General features: G+C 37.9%; 1 protein-coding gene across 1 annotated transcript; it reads left to right on the forward strand.

Moving 5' to 3' along the window:
- The first annotated feature begins 13440 nt into the window (after positions 1 to 13440).
- LOC104842164 (tudor domain-containing protein 15-like) lies at positions 13441 to 19458 on the forward strand. The gene has a single exon (XM_010584303.1). The coding sequence runs from the start codon at positions 13441 to 13443 to the stop codon at positions 19456 to 19458; it is 6018 nt and encodes a 2005-aa protein (XP_010582605.1).
- The last annotated feature ends 878 nt before the right edge of the window (positions 19459 to 20336 follow it).

Consider the following 20336-nt stretch of genomic DNA (forward strand, 5'->3'; position numbering starts at 1 on the left):
TTGAGATAACTTCTTAATATTAAAACACGGTACAGATAATGAAGTATTCCTTCTGTTTGTTTGTGCCCTGTTTTTAATTGACAAACTTCTATCTATAGATTATGGAGCTTGATGCATGAATTAGCAGCTAACATTTTATGAAGATTGTCAGGGGTCAATTGTGACTTACGTATTGCAAATCTACTAAGAACTTAACAACTTGCTTCACAAATACTAAGATTTGATTAAACTCAAACTAGTAAAAGAGCGTGAGAGCTTAACTTAATTTTTAACTTAGTTAAATAACTTATTCACTTTTTAATCTACAAGAACTGTCTGAAGCATAAACTTCAGTTTCACAGTAGCATTGTTTGGTAATAAGATATTCAGGAAAGATTCAGGATTATTGTACTTACATATGAATAAGATTCTCATTAAATATAAAATATTTGTAACTTGTGGTCTTAAATAAAGTTTCCATAAGAAAATTATAATGTTACATTCATCCTCAAAAATGGAAAATGTCACAGCAGTTACCAATAATAATTTGAAGGAGTTAGACCTGAAAATCTCCACTTGTAAAAACACAGTCCTGCTTTTCCTACACTAATTATCATTAAGTTGTGTGTTAATTTACAAATGCATTGACCAAGAGAACAGTATCATGTAGCTTCCATTAACTGGGAGCTCTTAATAAAGTTGAAAATATATTTCAACGCAGGGAAGGACAACCTCCTTCTCACAAACCTCACCTGAAATCCAGACAGGAAAGGTATACTAAAATTACAAATACTATCGTATTTTCCTCTCTGATGGAGGTATGTTTTGTAACAGTGTTATAAAAGTGTGAGTTTCCTTTAATTGTTAAGTAATTGCAATTATACATTTAATTTGACATTCTTTATTTGCTATGTTTTAAACAAAAAAGAATTTCATTGTTCCATACATGCAAATATCAAGTAGAGTAAAGATATTTTATTCTCACCAAAAAACTTTGTATCTGAACATTTCAACAAGGACAGCAGAAGGAAAAAAATATCTCCAAACCAAAAAAAAAATTAACACGAAGCCTGTAAACTAAGAACTGAGTCACGTGTGAGACAGCTGGTAAAAGCGGTCTAGATTTGATGGATCAGGAGAACCCTTTCTATGACATGCCCCTATTTTCAAAAGCATTCAGGTTTTACACCAATTATCAGTACTGTATTTTCTTCATACAAGAAAGAAAAAAATCTCTAGAGAGTATAAATATAATTTGTATGTGAGGTTTCTTTTATGACCTTATGTTTATCTCCGTATGTTGTAGATACAGCAGTAGCAATCTTAGCAGGTCATCATCATTTATTACTCAAAAGCATACTTATCTTAAATGCTGGTCTCACCACATTAAGTATTTCAAGGTAAGATCATGCATTACATAACATGAGTACAAGCACTTTGGTGATACATATGTTCAGTAGTATGTGGGAATTAGAGAGTTAATTTCATTTTGTGCACACATGGGTTGTACATGAACTGTGCATAACTACCCCTTGGACATGCACTCATTTTGAAGATGACTGGCTGTCTCAGTATTTGAAATCTATTCTTAACATACAAGTGAAACACTTTGTTAACAACATCCAGTAATGCCTTATGACTTCTTAGTTTAGAACATTCCCTGTTACTGTATAAAGAAATCTATATAGAAAAAAAGTATTGTTAAAAAATTTATATGGAAATCCATAGGGTAATATTTGGAACCATGTTTATTCAGACTTTTTAGCCACTGCTTTAGATGTTGCTGTTTTGAAACTAAGGTACGATGCACTGGTAAATCTCACAGCACATCTGTGTAGAGCGTAAGGGGACTAGGTTTTGCACTAAGGCATTTGAGCTAGTACCAAAAACCTACTATGTACAAGGCCTGAATGTGTTTTACATGGCTTAGACTGCAAGTAAAAAGTAAAGTATATGAAGCAGAAATCTCCACCTGCCCAGAAATACCACTTTACATGACAGAGAGGGGAAAACTTAAGAGTAGACTGAATGCTGGGAAAAGAGCTTAGCACAAAGTCTGGATCTGGAGGTGCGACTTACATAATTTCCTGAATGTAGCCAAGCTCTGGGTCAAGTGGGAGTGAATTTCAAATGAAAAATCATGCTACTGAGTACATTCTATCTTTCAGTTGTGGTACTGTCATCTTTGGAGTCTTGATCTTACAATCAAATTCACAGATGAAAAATTCAATGAAACACTGACAGGTACATGGGATGCACTTGTGCAAGTCTGACTGTGCAAGCAGATCCTAAAAGTGAAAACTACCTATGTTTAATTTGTGCTTTAGGGGACTTGAGAATCAAAACTAATCCGCAGCACAAACAATGAAAAGCCAAACAGATACTGAAAATCTTTCTGTTTTTACTTTCCACACAATATTAGTAACACATGTAATACTTCTCTTGTTGCTTAAATATATGGAGTGAAATCCTTGCCCCAGTGAATTCAGTGGGAGTTTTGCCATTGACTTCAATAAGGACAAAATTTTCTCCCAGTGCTGGTGTGAATTTCAGCCTGTCTTTGCCCCTTTAATACATGTGATGACAAAATCCTGTACTTCAATTCCAAGGGTGGATCAGCACCCTGCAGCAATTAAAAATGCTGTAGTATATCATACTTTTCCAGTATATTGTCTGAAAGACCATAGTGCAGAAATATTTTTGCTTTATGCTGTATAAATAGCTAAAACTTACCAGAAAAAGTAGTTTTAAGATATTTTAACTTAAAATCTATTTCTAAACTCATCTCTAAATGGATGAAATTATGTATGCAGATACCTCAGTACACAGCAAACTTCCTCAACCTATCTGAAGGTAGGATTTGGTCATTCATTAAAAACAGAACTAGTGCTAAAGGCCACACACATACATATGATTATCTGAGAGTGCTAGTAGGACAGAACAGGTTGTGCTGAAAGTATGAAAAGCAAGCAGATGTTGTAATGAACATTGCTATTGTTTGCACTGTGATTTCAAATTTCATACAAATGGGTAATGACAAATGCCAGAAAAGATTTTGAGAGAACTCAGTCTGTTTGTAAACAGAGAAAAGATGTAAAATATTTTACAAGATGGATATAATGATTAACACTGAAGTCTAACATTGTAAGGCTTTTAAGAAAAAACAAATGAACATGGGACTAGCTTAATTCACAGACATCAGCTTCAAAAAGATGCTGAGCACTGCTACAGTGGGAAATAGAGATGTTCAACATTCCCAAATAAAAAGGCCTTTTACAGATTATAAACCTGAACTATTAGGTGGAGAAACTTAAGCAACCAAAGCCTTTTTGTTTTCTGACATGTTTTTACATTTAAAGGAAAATTATGCATAGAGATTCCAGGTAAGACTACGTTCCTTAAACATTATGCATCCAGTGGACACATGCACAGACAGTCTCTGAGCAAAAAAAAAAATTAAAAAAAAATAATATATTTTGTTGAGAGTGTGGGAAGTTTGATTTTTACTTGAATGTGTAAAATTCACAAACAAGTTTGCTAAGATTTAAAGTATGAATTACGACCACACAAGTACCGTCAGATCTGCATAATCCAAAATGTGTACCTCTGCAGACACCCATGGTGTTCATTAAACTCTGCAAGAGGCTGCATCTCTTTCTTCACATACGGCTTGTAGGGTTGGGGCCAGAACTTAGTTAATCGATATGGACCGTAGAAATGAATAATGTTAAAAACCTATTAGATCATTCAGTTTGTCTCTTCAGAGACAACTAGATGATTTAACAGGTCTTTTTCCACCTTTTAGTTCCTGTGATTTCATGACTCACAATTCATTTAGCTCACCCACCATCACTACATGCAATAGTTTGTTCCACCACCCATCAGAAATATTATTCAATATTTCTAATGACAGAATTGCCACTGCATATGCAACTTCCTTTTCCCGCTCAGAATAAACTAATCTCAGAATTAAAACCAAACATTTTGATCTACAGATCTTTAGAAATATAGTATTTGCTGTGCAAAATGGAACTGTTTGAATCTAAAGAATTGAAATTATTGAAGTTTTATTCTGAAGATGGTTACTCCTTTTCCTGTATGGTCATTCAACCTCTCCATTAGCCCTACTCTTCCACTGTCATGCTGAAGAACTGGGAATTTACCCACAGAGTGCCTACGTGTAGCTTCCCTCTGGGTGCTTTTAAATTAGTTTTAGTTCAGAACAGGAGATGAATCTCCCTACCATTCCCACTTACCCTGCTTTGATCAGCACTGCAGACCTATTGCACAGTGCACGAATGAATTCTTTGGAATGAAACTAACTCAGAAAATGCTTTTCAAGTGCTAGCAGACATCCAGTCCATGTGACTACACTCAAGCTAATCTTAAATAATCCTCCCTCCCTTAAAACCTGTTGACTTGGTTATTTGGTCACCAGCACAAATCATTAACTTTACACATCCACTCTGATTGTGCCGCAGGAATTGCTAATGTAGATGGACCCTGACATTCTCTCATCCCACACAGCAGATACAGGTACCCAGGGTAAAACTGCAGTGCAGGATCTTCTTACACACAGCTCTGCATTACGGGCCTAACTGATCTTTAAGATGACATAATGGTGTGACCTTACCACACAGCACCATACAAATTGCATAGCAGAGAAACTCAACCTCACCACTAATATTGGGTCTGTATCTGCACAGCTGTACTGGTATGGCGTAGCACGTATGGCAAAACTCATCTAGCAAAACTCATCTATTTTGGGAGGCCCCTATTAACAGACGTTCTACCTTCTGCTTGTCCCACTGTTTAACAAGTCTCAACTTGTTTTTTCACCTGCAAAATGCCCATTATGTCAGAAGATGTGGCCATATCTGCTCTGACACTTATTGCCACTGAAATGTGCAATGTCTATTTTAAGAAGCAACAATAACTATTGTCTACTACTGAAAGTATTTTGTAAAAGCTGTTTCTACCCTCTGCTTTTCTATATGCAAGCTGCTGAGTTAATGGCTAATCTCATGTAAGTGATGATATTAACATAATATAAAAAATATGGTGGTGGTAAGATTGATATGTGATCTAGTAAAATATTTGAAATTAAATTTAGACCCTATATTGAGTAAATAGGTACTGTAAATAGATTTAAAATATTTCAAGAGTTAGTTCAGATTACCTGAAAACACTTAAAGTGGTTCCAGACGGTGTGATAAATGTGATGACCCTTCTAGTGAAACTCTACAGCACATGCACCCTCATATTTCATTACAGGTCAGACTGAATTAATTGCTCCTATGCTCCTTCTTCCACTGCAAGTAACACAAACGTATTTCCAATCATTCAGGTAAACTTGTGGTTATTCCTGCCACCTAGTGGCTAACGCTCAAGTTAACAGAAAACACATTGACACACTTTCAAAGACAAAATAGGAAAAAGTGCACAAACTTTTGTTTTGAGATTATTGAGTCTCGTTGTTTTTCAAGTTTGTTGACTACTACAAAAACCAGCAAACTTTTTGGATTGACTTCAGAAAAAAAAAAAAGTGTTATACAGGTCTTGTAGTGTGAAAGGTTCTGAAGAGACACCAATTTTTTCAGGAAAAGCTAATAGAATGATGCCATTATTTTTATATCCCCTATTTCTAATGTAAATGTCATCGTTTAAACAAGAAATCTGGGCTTACCTAAGCTGGCAAAAATGATCCATTTATTGTGAGATTTATCATCGGTGGAGGTTCTTTCACTCTACATTCTTAGAACATTGAAATGTCCGGTATTTCTGCTGTTGCCATTCACTTATACTTACTTCTGTGTTACATACATCTTCCCTTTCAAAGCTCTTTATTTAAAAGACAAACACAAATACTATTACAACGAATGCTGCAGTGCCTTTTAGAAAAGCAATTTGATTACATGCAATAAAAAAACGTTTCTGGCAAAGAAAAATGACCGATGTATTTTTAGGTTTGCACAAGACTAAAGCTGGAGAGGGATGGAACTAAGCCACAGAGCCTAAGTTCCTCTGCCCATACACTTTAGCATGTCATGACCTAATCAAATCCTACAGGAAACAATTTCAAAGTACTTTGCTATGACAGACTGTCCTTCCTAAAAATGAAAGAGTATAACAGTTATCTATTGTAGTAACAGCTTTATGGTATTAATATTCAGAAACAGTCTTAGCAACACTAAGGACAGATCCAGAACAGTCATGGGGATTAAAAGTAGAATATGCTTTGTTTAATTCTCCTTCTCTCCCTATGTGGGATCAAAGCAGTTATGATCTCTATATAACTCTTTGTGAAAGTCAGGTGCTTCGGAACGGGATTCATTCCAGTCAGCATATGGCGCATAGAACTAGCATCATGAGAGTTCAGCTATTTAGTCACCCAGGAAGGAAACACTAAGGAGAAGATTAAGTCTTAAACCCTCCTCTGTCGGGGACATACTCCCATCCTCTTGTAATCTGTACCTCTTGCCTTCCTTAGAGGTAGGTCGTTACCCAATTTCCACCCAACCACGCACTCCCCAAGGAATTCAGTGAGACTCACTTTTATTTTAAAACTCAAACAGAAGAGAAGATGCTGATAATTCTTCTCCTCTTTTTATATGATATCCTACTGATTGCAATGTTTCTCCATTTTTTTTTTCCACTGCTCAAATCAAAGCAAATACATGTTTACCACCTGCTAAGAATACTTTTAAGAAGGCTGCAGATTACTGCTGGTGTTTAGACTGGAAGATGAATGTCCATGTTATCCCAAAGCCATCCTTTGGGTAGCATGTTTCAGAATCCCCCTTAGTTTTTACAACAAAGGATAGCTTTGTCTTATGCTCCCTCCCCTCAAAATCAATTTTCCTAAGTGTTGGAAGTTAGCTAGAACTGTGATTAGTTATTCATTATCTGATTTCAACAAAGGTGCTCACTCACACAGTGCTATGTTCTACCTCCTGGCAGACAGCTGGCAGTAGAGCTTCATTTACGATATTCTGTTAAACTGTAGTAGAAGAATACTTTTACTTTCTTTACACTACACTTGAATCTATAAGGAAAACTAGTATCCACTCCTTCACAAGAAAATTCACACAGAAGTGTACTGAATGTAGTCAGCCTCAGAAACAGCCCACCACCTCTTACAGAATAAAAATAGGTATGAACAGCCACTTCATACCATGACCACTAAAGGCTTTTTTAGTGAAGAGTTTTAGGTTTTCATTAACTATTTCTAACGCTTATGTATGAGTCATAGCAAAATTTTCCTGATGAGAAAACATTTCTGAGTGGACTTAGAGAGACATGTTTTGGAACACATGAAGTACCATCTTGTTCAGTAGTTTGATATAGACAAAGAACAACTTGAGGCTCACTTTAGTTTTGTCTTGGCCAAGATTCGTTAAGAGAATAAAGCCTCACAGATCAAAATTCTTTTTCAATTGTATCTTATTTCTGTCAATGGAATATAAATAAGTTTACTAGAGTTTGTTAACCTTCCATACTGGATAAACCAGCAAAAATATTTAATGGCTTCCTCACAACAATGACAAGGAAGGAAAATACAGCTTTTTGTGAGAATGACAGCAACACAAAATTTGTAAAGATCAATAAAGTGAAAAAGATGAAAACTCAGAGTTGGTTGTAGCACTTACACTGTAAGCAAAGGTGGGAAAACCCCTTAAGATTTAGTACTAATCAATATGGAATGTGTAGTTTCACCAATACAATTCAAATGTAAACACTGAACAGGTTTTGGAAGTTTGCTGAAGCACACTATAGGGATGTTCTGGGACATCACAACACTGCTACTTCTGCTTTTGGCTGTTATGTGCTTCCTTACTGTGTGAACACTTACAATGGCCTATAGTGACTCTTCGTGTCTCAAATGTTATTGGAGGAGCTCACTTCTGAGATCTGGCAGTGCTTTATGCATACTTGACACTTTCCAATGTAGGTATCAAGCCTGGGAGGGAAAAAAAAAAAAAAAAAAGAAAAAGTAATCATACAACTCTTTAGCAAACCAAAGATGTACTAAAAAAAAACCCCACACTGTCAGAAAAGACATATTCCTTCACAGGCTGAAATGATGTAAATTGTAAAGAAATTCTGTAACAAAAGCGTAACCAGCAAAAAAGATCTTTCCTTCCAGAAAAAGGCGAGAATGCTCCAGCATCCCATTGGCCCTGCCGGACTGCCATGTCACGCCTTCTGTTTTTCCTTCCCCCCCTGCCCTGCACCCATCCCACAGTAGCACAACATCAAACAAGAGGGACACACTGTATTCCACCATGCATAACTGCCCATGGTTAAGGCACACTGCAGGGAAGTAGTACACATTTTTTAAACTCACTCACACTGCAAGAATCTGTTTCTGACTGCTCTAAGCATAAGATTATTATATTACAGCTGCCATCACTACTGTAATTTGAGTAGGAAAAAACATAGATCTTGCTGCCTTTAAAAAGCAGTGGTAGCACTCTGCCTTCAGGAGTGAGTTTTGGATTGTTGTCAGGACTGACTTCAGCCTAAATTATAGGGAAAAACATAGCCATACCCCACATCCCCTTTTAATATTTAGTACTCCTAAGTTCAAGACTGTTCCTTAACTAGTCCTGAGTCTTCTGAATTGCTGTTCTGAGGCAGCACTCTCCCTTCACACTGTAGAGGATGCCAAGATGTCCATCTTGGGTTCCAGATTTCCGTCTGAGGTTTTAATCTTGCAAGAATGTAACTTCTTTAAAAGATTTGGTCTTATCTTTCTTCTCTATAAATATGGTACTAATGAAGTCCATTCTTACATAACTGCCTAATTAGACTAACAGAGTTTCTATGGATGTGAAATCTTATCATGTAACATCAAGTAAAACTACATAGATAAATTTAGACAGAGCTTCAAAACACCCCAGAGAAAGGAAAATTTCAGTATTACAAGGTTTTCATCAGTCTATTACCATGCTAAATATACTGGTATTCTATCTTTTTTTATTAGAAGTGACACAAGTATGCTCAGATGTTTTGTAAGGTTCTCCAAAGTCTTTAAAAACACTGGATGTCCATCTCTTTAGTTTTCTTGTAATAAGATATCCAAGGTAATGTAAATTTAAAATAGTCTTAAAAGAGAGCCTTTTTAAGCCCAACCAGTACACCAATACAAAACACAGTATCTCAGGAAAATAGTTATATGAAGGGGGGAAAAAAAAAAAAAAAGGAAAAAAAGTGTGACATATACTAAGATGCTAAGTTACTTGCCATCACAGACTTGTTATGTTACAGACTCATTTACTTTTAAGACTTGAGAAATTTGCCAAAGTCTGTACCTTCTGTAAGAGGTACTTTTTGAGAGCAAGATGCTTTCTGTAGGAAGGCCTTCTAGAGGAGCTGCCTGAAGAGAAGTATGTATGTCTAAACCCTGAAGCATACTGCTGTTACTTAGGAAAAAAAAACCAAACCCAAAACCCCAAAACCCAATCTGAGACAGTCCAAGTCAGAAATGGGAAGACTGGGGTACAGAGGCAATGCACAGGACATTACTGCATTACATTGGGGAAGAAAGTAAACAACTTCACAGTTCAGAAAGACTATGTATAGTTTTTTTCTGTTAAAGAAGTAAACAGACCAAGCAAACTTCAGTCTTCCAAGGTAATTTGCCAGCAGTGGAATTATGTTGGCCAGCATAAGAATGCAAGAATAAACTAGACATTTTGTCCAGAAATACAAAGCTAAAGCTGTATTGGTGACAGACCTCTACAACCTTTGTTCCGAGTAGCTCTTACAAAAAACTTGAACATCACAAAACATGACTGCTTACCTGCAAAATTAAATTAAGAACTCCTGCAAATTTTAGGGTTAATTCCAGTAGCTATGATACCACTTTAATCATGTATTATCTGCATTTGGAGATTACTACTATCTCTAAGAATTGCAAAAGCAGTTTTTCTTTCTCCCAACTTTGTAAAGCATAACTATGCTGCAGCAATCCTGACCAGTGGAAAAAAATTGTAAAAGTTGAATGTAAACCCTTAGAAATTATTATACACATCTGAACTTATTCTAAAGAATGAAATCAGTTGTAAATATACCAGCATCTGCTGATATTTGTAGAACTATACTTCATACCAAGTTTCCTTATTGTGACCACCTCACTAAGCTTGTATCCTTAGTTAAAAAAAGAAACCACCACAAACGAACCACGCTACTCCCCCACCCCGCCCCCGCCAAAGGAAAAAAAACCAAAAAACCAAAACCCAACCCAAAGCAAAAAAACAGACGTGCATGCAAAAGCAAGTGGGGCAGCACTTTGCACCCTGTTGAGATGTACTCGTCCCAGCCTGGAGAATTTCCTCCTCATGACGGTAAAGAGTAAGAGCTCCCAAATCCTCTTTTGATAGCTCCAGATTAGTGACCCACAGACGCTTTTTATAAAACTTAGAGACCACCTTGTAAATAAGACAGCTACAAAGTACAAACATAAAGGAAAAACAGCAAAACCCGGCCAACCAAGCAAGCACAACTCGAAAAGAAAAACGAACTAGACCGGGCTACCCACACTCAGAAACGCGGGCCGCCGCCGCCGCCACCAGCCCCGGCCGTTCGCCCGCCAGCCCTCAGCCGAAGCCAGGGGGCGGCACCTCTGCCCTCGGGCCGTGCCGATTGGCTGGGCCCTCCCGTCGCGCTCCTGCCAATCAACCTTAAGCCCCGTCCTCCCCAAACGAGACTTTTGAGGCTCTGTTGGCGCCACAGCGCACGTGCCCTGCCGAGCGGCCTGTGAGAGCGGCTCCTCGCGCCGCCATTTTGTCAGCGCGGGGCGAGCGGCGGCAGGCTGTTGGCTGTGGTGTCGGGGTGGTGTAAAAGGGCGGTGCTGTGGCGGCCGTGGCTCTCACACGTCGCTTTCGCGCTTGTGAGCGGTAAGGAAGCGGCTGCTGCCGCTGTAAGGTGGCGGTCTTCACTTTCGGGTCTCGCCTGACGGCGGCAGCGTCTGCCTGGCGGTCCGCGCGTTGTCGAGTCGAGCTGGGCTCTGCGTCCTGCTCTTCTCGGGCGAGCGCTGCCTGGGGCGTCGAACAGCCCCGGTCAGAGCTGCTGCTTTTGGAGGGCAGCGCAGGTACTCTGAACTGTCGCTTGTGTCCTGCATTTGGTTGCATTTAAAAGCCTCTTTGTTACGCTGTAAGTTTGTTTGCCCTGTAGTGGTGCATGATAGAGTATAGACTTGATGGCTGAAGTATTGCAAACAAAAATAAATGTGTGACCACTCCTGCTTAGAAAGTAGGTGGTAGGTTATCTGTGTAGTGTTCTCACTGGTGTGGTTTTTGAGCTGCAGTGAAAATGGCCTTACCATGGATTCAGTTTTGTAATTGTGTTTTTTGAAATCTTATACTGTAATTAAACTAGGTACGAGGAGCTCTTCAGGGTGTGTTTGTTGGGCCGGAGGATGATTTAGAGAAGTAGTACAAGAATTCAGTTTACATGTGTTCTTCTAATGATTTTTCTATCATCTTTCCTTGTAGAGAGATGCAGTGTTGTTAAAAGAGGGCTGAGATTTCTAAAGGTGTGTTCTGAATAAGTCCTAACTATTATATAGGTGAGTAAAAAACCAAAAGGTCATTTTGTAAACTGTATAAATGTGACTGTATCTGTGTGATGCTGTTATTTGGGCTGTGACAATGGGCAAGGAAATGTTGATGCACAAATTGTTTTCATTTGTTATGTGTTTCTGCAGCCAGGGCTTTGTTCCAGTGGAGGGGCGCAGGGGGAAGGTGCCCAAAGCATCAGTGGTGCATCTTCAAAAGCTTGATTCTCTCTAGTGATCAAGTGTTTCTTCCAGGCAGAGAGAACCCTTTTTGGAAGGCTGGTTTCTTTCACTAACCCCCCCCCCACCCCCCCGAATTTAGCTTTCTATTTTATATTTTATTATAGGGGGGGCTTGTTTAAGCAGGTATTTGTCAGAGCTAGATTAGATAGTGCTTTTACTGGGAGGTTTTTCTGGGTGGCTGTTGGTTTGGGGCTTTTTTGTTTTTTTGTTGGGTTTTTTTTTGAGAAGCTCTGTATCCTTCTTCCTCCTGCCTGAGATGTTCTGGTAAGCTTTACAGTAGGAGTACTCACTTATTAATTTTTTTTTTGTGGAACTAGCATGACAGGGATCAGTATTTATTCTGAAGACAGATTATATGATCACTAGCTACTTCATGTATGATAAACTATAGTGGCAGTTCCATTGAAGGTTTTTTGTAGGCTGAGGAAGATGTTGCTCTAATAACTTGTAGTTGAAACAGCAAGTTTCACTTTCAGCTTTACATAAAAATTCGTAAATCAAGTATATGCTTTGTCCAGTCAATCCTTGTGTGTTTATCCACTGTCTTTGCATTTGACAGATGTTGTCTACCCCTAATTACATTGTTAGCACACCAGTTTATTTCACAGAATTGCTTGGTTAAATTATGGGCAAGTGTAGTGTTTTTGAATAATGTGAAATCACAGATCCATTGACAAAAATGGAACTGGAAGCTGATCTTGGAGACCAGATTATAGATGAAGGTCAGAGAAGTATCTGAAGTGTTTGAAGATACTTAAATTGTCAGCATTGGAGTGTTGAGACCATACAAAACACACCTGGCACAATTATTAGTTGATGGGCAGTGCAGAAATGTTGGACATAATGTCTTCTGTATGTCCTTGCAATTATGAAAACTAAAAATATGCTACAGCTATACCTGATAGTGGATAGACAGCCAGATTAAGTAAACAGTAAAGTACAGAGCTATAAGATGTCATTGATTTGAAATGATTTGCATAGAAAAAGCAGGGTGAGTAGGGGAGGAGTCCTTGGTCATACACATATTAAAAAGAGAGAGAAACAGGCTGGGAATACTTTTGCAGGTGAACTCTCCTGGTAACTGCAAGTCCAGTGTAGTGAAACACTGAATTGGATCTCCTTTGGCGAGATTTGAAGTTAAATTTCCTGGATGTAAGTAATGTTAGTTAGATGAGCAGATGTTGTATAAATGGCATGTGTTGCTTTCCACTCTTTTGTTTTCTTTGAGCAGAAATACTTTTTCTGAGAAGAAATACAGTTATCTTCCTGGCTGTCTATCCTGTTCCACATCCCTGCATGTCCATTCGACCCCCACAGTTTTCTGATATAATCTTTAATTCTCTGTGTTATTCTGTGAAGAGCTTTCTGATTACAAATTATTGTCAATTGATAAAATTAGTCTGTGGCCCCAAGAGCAAGTCCAGAGGTACTTTTTTTCAGTTGTTACCTGAACATGTCTTCACAAAGAGAATTGTGTCAGGTGTATCCCAGTTGCATAAAACATGACATTGTTAAATGTTTAGTATACACTTTAACCAGAAGTGTAGTAGTATGCTATTAAAGCATTTTGAAAACAGATTTCATGTAAGGAATTAGTTGACAAAGAAAAAACATGGAAAATAATCAGGCTGATCCTACTCCTTTTATTTGCAGACAGGATGGAATCTCCAACTCCTTCACCAAACACAGTAGATATGAATCTGAAGATAACTCATATTGAATGCCATCCTGAATGCTTGGTTATAGTGTTCCAGGGTCAATACATGGCAGGATGCGAGCTTGACTATTACATACTACAAAATGAAATACAACGTGTGTTCAAAGTAAAAGATAATGTTTACATTGGTGGATCTTGTTTGGTGGAAGACACAGAAGGAAAATGGCATAGAGGAAGAGTTCTGGAAAAGAGAGAGCATATCTATGAAGCTTTTCTTATCGACACTGGGCAAGTGCTAGTGGTTGAGGAAACACATCTTGCTTCTGCTTGTGATGAATTGTTTCAGCTGCCTCCAAAGGTAGTTTTGGGTGTTTTGGCAAGCATACTTCCTCTTGGAGAAAAATGGGGTCCAAAAGCCATTAACTATTTTTCTTCTCTGGTAGGATTACAGATTACAGGTCATGTGAAAGCTGTTCTAGCATACCAACTGTTTATTCTAGAAGTGCCAAAGATCATTAGTGATGTTCTTGAACTGCAGTTAGGAAAATTTATTGATGGAGATTCATTTTGTCTTATTGTAGAAATGTTAAGAGCGTTTCCCCAAGGAATACTTTGTAAGAGAGTGCCACAATTGTTGAAACAGAAGTATCCAGTCAAGGAGTTGCTTGCTTTCAGTAATTCTGAGAAACCAACAGATTTTTGGCCAGTTCCAGATGATCTCTTTCCACATCTACCTGTTGGCAGTAAAGAAAATGTAAAAATAACTGTTGCAGTAAGCCCAAATAAATTTTACTGTCAGATACAGAAACGGCAGAAAGAGCTGGAAGATTTGACAGGAGCTATGCATTTGTACTATGAAGCTATCAGTACAGAAAATAATAAATCTTTCGATAGTTTAGGGTTACTCTGTGCTGCCAAAAGGCAAAATGGACAGTGGCACAGAGGAGTGATAAAACAGCTTCTCTCTGACCGTGTGGAAGTCTGGTTTATGGATTTTGGCAATATTGAAGCTGTGCCATCTAGTTGTGTTCAGAAACTTAAAGTAGAGTTCATGGCATTACCAATGATTTCATTTCCATGTGCGCTGTCTTGTTTTGGTAGTCAGGATGAAACAGTAATAAAAACTCAGCTGAAAGAACTTATACTGGCCTTGATAGGACAAACTTCTGTGTGTGTCCATGTTGATTTATTCAATGACATTAAACGCTTGTATTATATTACGCTGCAAAAGCAAAATCTTGGGGTTAATGCCAAGCATCCAGAAAACCTGAATGAGGCAGCTGCATCATGTGTCTCACTTTCGGAAACAAAAATCACAAGTATTGCTCTAAACTACAAACCATGTCATGAGAGATACAATTCGTTTAAGAATTGTACTGGAAATAAACATATAAAAACCTGCTTACCTGAATGGGATATTTCTTTGTCAAGCCACTGCAAAAGAGTAGAAATGCAAATGAATTCTTTCCATACTGCTGTTGTGGTATATGTCATAAATCCATCTGACTTCTGGATTCAAACATGTGAATATCAGAATGAATTTCAAGCCTTGATGAAAAATATTGCAGACACATATAACCAATGTGGAGCCGATGAAATGGTCCTTAAAAACCCAAAACCTGGATTGCTGTGCTGTGCCCGGTATAGCAAAGACATGCATTATTATCGGGGTGTTGTCATTGAAGTGCTTCATGTAAACATTACTGTTTATTTTTTGGATTTTGGAAATACAGATACAGTACCCTGTTATGATGTGAAAACATTGCTTCCTGAGTTTTCTGATTTACCAGCTTTAGCTATGTGTTGTGCACTTGCTTGCACATTTCCTGTTGATGATATGTGGGTTAAAAAAGAAACTGATTTCTTCAGAAGCATTGTGTGTAACAAACTACTGCTGCTTCATGTCATTGGAAAGCAAAACAACAAGTATATTGTTAAAGCGCATTATAGGAGTGGTTTGCAGCAAGGAGATGTTGCCACATGCATGGTTCAAGCTGGATATGCTGAATACTGGGAGAAGATACCAAACTGTGTTGTTAATTCGGCAAAAAAAAGGCAAGCTCTGAATCCCTGCAAATTAAAAAAAAAAAAAGTAAATACACAGAGCGTCTGTAATATTAGTAAACATAAGGTATCCAGAAATGGAGAGATGCTTCAGAAGGAAAAGTCATTAAATGTGCCTTCAGTTCTGAGAGAATCTGTTGTGCTGTCCTGTTTTGGAAAAGGTGCTATTACTAAAAGGTGTAAATCAGTATGTGAGGAAAAATTATTTTATAAAGAGTTTGTGTTTAAACCAGGGGCTGTTTTTGAAGTGGTGTGTTCTTGCATTGTTTCCCCAGCAGACTTTTCATGTCAGTTGCAAAGCAAACTGCCAGAGCTAAATAACTTAATGGAACAAATTCAGACTTACTATAAAGAGCATACCAGTCCTTACGAAACTGGACAGGTTGCCTGTATTGTTAAATGTCCCAAAGATGGGAGGTGGTACAGAGCAACTGTTGTGCAGCAAGTATCCACAGATGAAGTTGATGTGTTTTTTGTAGACTATGGTTATCGGGAAAGAGTTTTACTTAAAGATCTTCAAGCTGTTCTTCCAGATTTCCTAACTCTGGAAAGTCAAGCATTTCGATGTGGACTTAAAAATGTACCCTTACAGATTGACTCACTTAATTGTTCTGAAGAAGTATGCAGATGTTTTGAAGACTTCATTTCTGTTTCTAGAGGACCACTGACTTGTATCATTTATGCTCTTATTCTTGTAAGCCCCAACTGTTTATTCAATGTAGTTGACTTACAGACTCCATCTATTAGTGCAGAGGAATTCCTCAGAGAATGTGGTCTCACCCAGTCTGAATGTATTGGTCTGAGAAACCTTGCATCTTTGGGTTCTCTGTACAGTTTTTGCTACTCATCTTTTGATATAAAAACTGGAAGTGAGGAGGAGGTTTATATAACTCATATACATAGTCCTTCAAAATTCTATTGTCAGCTTAATCGAAACACTGAAACTATAGAGGCATTGATGAAGAAGGTTAGTGTCATAAGTAAAATGTCAAATAATGCGAAATACGATACCAGCAATACGCGATTATGTATAGCCAGATATTTTGAAGATGGTCTCTTTTATAGAGCTTTGGCTTTTCCTGTGGAATCAACATCCTATCTATGTGCTGACTTTGTGGATTTTGGAAATAAGAATATGGTAGAGAGAGACCAGTTGATGCCTATTCCAGACTTTGCCACTGACCTAATATTCACACCCATGCAAGCTATTAAATGCTCTCTGTCAGATCTTAGGGAGACAGAAATTCCAGCAAGAGTTACTAGGTGGTTTGAGGAAACATTCCTTGGTAAGCTGCTGAAGGCTATAATTGTATCCAGAGAATCAGACGGACAGATTATTGTGGAGTTGTATGATGGACAGCTCAAAGTAAGTCAGAAGATAAAAGAAAAAATATTGGAAGAATTGGCACTGAAAAATTATACAGAACAATTTGTTGGAAGTAACAGAGGAGTGATATGTCACATGGAAAATGACAAAGAAATTAATAAAGTAGCTGTTAAAAATCCTGAAAGAGTTAAATCGAAATCTGAAGCAAAATGCCAAGTATATGATAAATATTATCAGACAAATGTTGGACAGAATTTTGGAGATGAAGAGCGAACTGCATGTAGCACACAAAAGTTGTGTAGTGGGTCCTCAAAACCGCTAACTTTACAGGACAGTGAAGAACCAGGTTTTAGAAATACTGTTAGTGCTGTTCTGGAGCACAGAGAGGAACCTCTGGCTGGAGAGCCTGCTTCTCACTCGCTCTGTTATCCTGCTGTAAATTCAAAGGAAATAACTGTAAATGCTCTCTCTGAATCTCGTAATGAAAGACTAAATTACACAGGTCAGCAGGAAAGGGGTAATGAAAATATACCTAAATTAACAAGTCTTCCTCAGCGTCATATTCAGGTGAATTCTGAAGTAGCAGGGTGTATTTCTCATATGAATAGTCCATCAAGTTTCTATGTTCAGCTTGCAGAGGATGAAAAAGTAATAGTACAACTAGCAAAAGAATTAAATGAAAGCATGGTGAATATAGGTCATGAAGATTGCTTAGGTGAGCTCATGGTAGGGGATCTCATTGTTGTAGAACATGGCAGTGATTGTTTTTATTATAGAGCAGTTATTAAAACTCTGAAATTGGGAAACTCCTTTGAGGTGGAGTTCATTGACTATGGTAATGCAGCAGTTGTAAGTCTTTCAAAAATCTCCAGGATTCAGAAAAAGTTCTTAACTTTGCCGAGGCTCAGTGTTCATTGTTTCCTTAGCAGAGCAAAAAGTGTTCCTGATGAAAGCTGGACTAGTAGAAGTAGTTCCTCTTTTGTAAGCAAAATAAATAACAAGCCAGTCACTTACAAGTTCTTACAGCAACATGGAGAGCGATGGGAAGTAGATGTAATTTGTGGTGGAAAGTCTATATCTAATGACCTTCTGCAGAAAAAAGGCAGGGTGCGGTGGCAAAACACACCAATGTGTAATCAGGAAAACAGGCCAAAACAGATTCGGGTTACAAATGGTAATCCTCGAGATAGAAAGTCTAGGAATGTTCAAAGTAAAACTAAAGCTGTTAGGATGAAAAATACTTCTAGAACACCCTTAAATGTCCTTCCTCAAGATCTAAATTCTGGACAGGTAGAAGGAGCAGAAGTAATTAATATTTCAGAGAGTGGAGAATTTCATGTACAGTTACTTAGAAATTTGCAAATACTACGTGAGTTAAATGTAATGCTTGTGAAAGAAGCACAAAGAAGTGATTTGCTTAGAGTGGATGACATTGAAGAAGGATTGGAATGCATGACAAAATCTGAAAGGAACTTGAAGTGGTATCGTTCAAAAGTGATAAAGAAATTTGCTAGGGAGAAGTTAATGCTAGTTTTTTTCATGGATTATGGCAAGTGTGAGATGGTGTCCTTAAATAATGCAAAGATGCTCAGTGATAAGATTAAAAATATTCCTAAACAAGCTGTGTTTTGTAAATGGGTTTGTTTTAAAAAATTGAAGAAAATTCAGTTTGTCCATGTAGTAAATGCACTCCTGAATCGTGAAATAAGCATCTTATTTTCGAGATATTTGGAATCCTCTCATGTCTGGGAAGTAGATATTTTAATAGGGGAAATTCTGCTTCAGGAATATTTGAACCAGCTCTTAAGTGATTGTTGGATTGTTGTCGGACCGGAAAAATCCAGTAATACAGACTGTAAGGAGTTTGATACATCATTCAAGATAATTTCAGTCACATGGACGCTGCTGCAGAGCGGCAAAAGGTATCCTGGATTTGCAACTGCAGTCACTGATCCTTCGAACTTCTGCATCCAGTTTGAAGTCTCATTTGATTGCATGCAAAACTTGTCTTTGCTGCTCTCTGACCTTCCTGACAACTTGCCAGCTTTGCCAAAAGAACTTGTGGCTCCTGGTGCTAGCTGCTTGATCAAGTTTGGACTGGAAGCACAGTGGAACAGGGCAGAAATTAGCAAAGTAACAAGTCAGTCTGTTGCTCTTACATTTATTGATTATGGCTTTCTGAAGAGCATCCCTTACTCTGATATCCATAAACTTAAAGTTATTCCAGAAAGTCTGTCTTATTTACCACGCTTGGCACACTCTTGCTCTTTACATGATACAGTTCCTGCCAGCGGGGATTACTGGAGTGATGAAGCTAAACTTCTGTTTCAGAAACTTCTTAGTAAACCGGGTCTGATATTTCATTTTAAACACTATGGCTCTGAAATGAGATTAGAGGTGGATGTTCTGTATGAGGAGAACAATCTAGCTCATGCCTTAATTGCTGCTGGCCATGCAGTCAACTCTAGAAGTAGGTGCTGCCTCATTCCAGTTGACAGAATTAAAACAGAAAAAACAGATTTGCAGCCTCAGCATCCAAATTCTAGTTACTGTGCTTCCCCATGTGAACCAGATTATAATTATGACGAAAACTCTTATTTTGCTGACAGAAATAAAGCAAAGAAGTGAAGCAAAAAAGTATCTGAAGCATAGGACTATCTGTGATAAAGTTTCGTATAAGGAAGTCTGGTAAAGTGGCAGCTGGAATATCATTAACAAAGGATCTGAGTTCATGTGACACTGAAAGAAAAGAAAAAACTGCTAAAGGTGGACAACACTGTGAAGAAGTTGGGATTTTTTTTTCAGCATTGTGATGATAAGAAAACTAAAATTGATGTAACACAGAGTAAATCCACTACCAGAAGCACTGGTTGGGGCTTATGATTCTGATGTTCCACAGTCTAGAAAGGCAGTGAGTGTGAAGATACTCTCATAAGAATTATTTGAATAATAAGTAGACTGCAGTTAGGAAGACACTTCTTCAATGCATTTAAAAAACCCCAAACAGATACTGCTCTTGGTATATTTTTTTTTTCTCCAAGATCTTACATTTATTTCGACAACCTTGTTTTTGGCAAACCTTTCTGTCAGAATGCTTTTACAATTTATGTGTGTATACATACAAAACTTTATTTGCAGTAACATCTAGTTTACAGTGGTGTTGTCTCCTCCTTGTTTTGGATGCTTAGAAAACAAAGATGCCAAGCATCTTTGTATATTCTTCTCTTTGTTTCTAATTCTGAACTTCCCTGTATATCTTTCCTCTTGGTAGGAGAAAGTTTACTAATAATAAGCCAAAAACTTGCATCCTCATTTATGGGAGAGACACCCATTAAGTTATTTTCACTCAGCTTTTGGTGTAAAGATGTCATTGACCTGTCTCAAGGTTCTCTTGGTATCTGAGTTGCATCACAACTCGGGGTGGTTCTCTCTGCTGACTGTGCATGTTCCACTGATCTCTGTCCTCCATCCTCCCCACCCATCTGTCAAACTGAAGAGAGGAAGTT

Source organism: Haliaeetus leucocephalus, unplaced genomic scaffold (genome assembly GCF_000737465.1).
Source record: "Haliaeetus leucocephalus isolate CR32 unplaced genomic scaffold, Haliaeetus_leucocephalus-4.0 Scaffold964, whole genome shotgun sequence".
Classification (NCBI taxonomy): Eukaryota; Metazoa; Chordata; class Aves; order Accipitriformes; family Accipitridae; genus Haliaeetus; species Haliaeetus leucocephalus.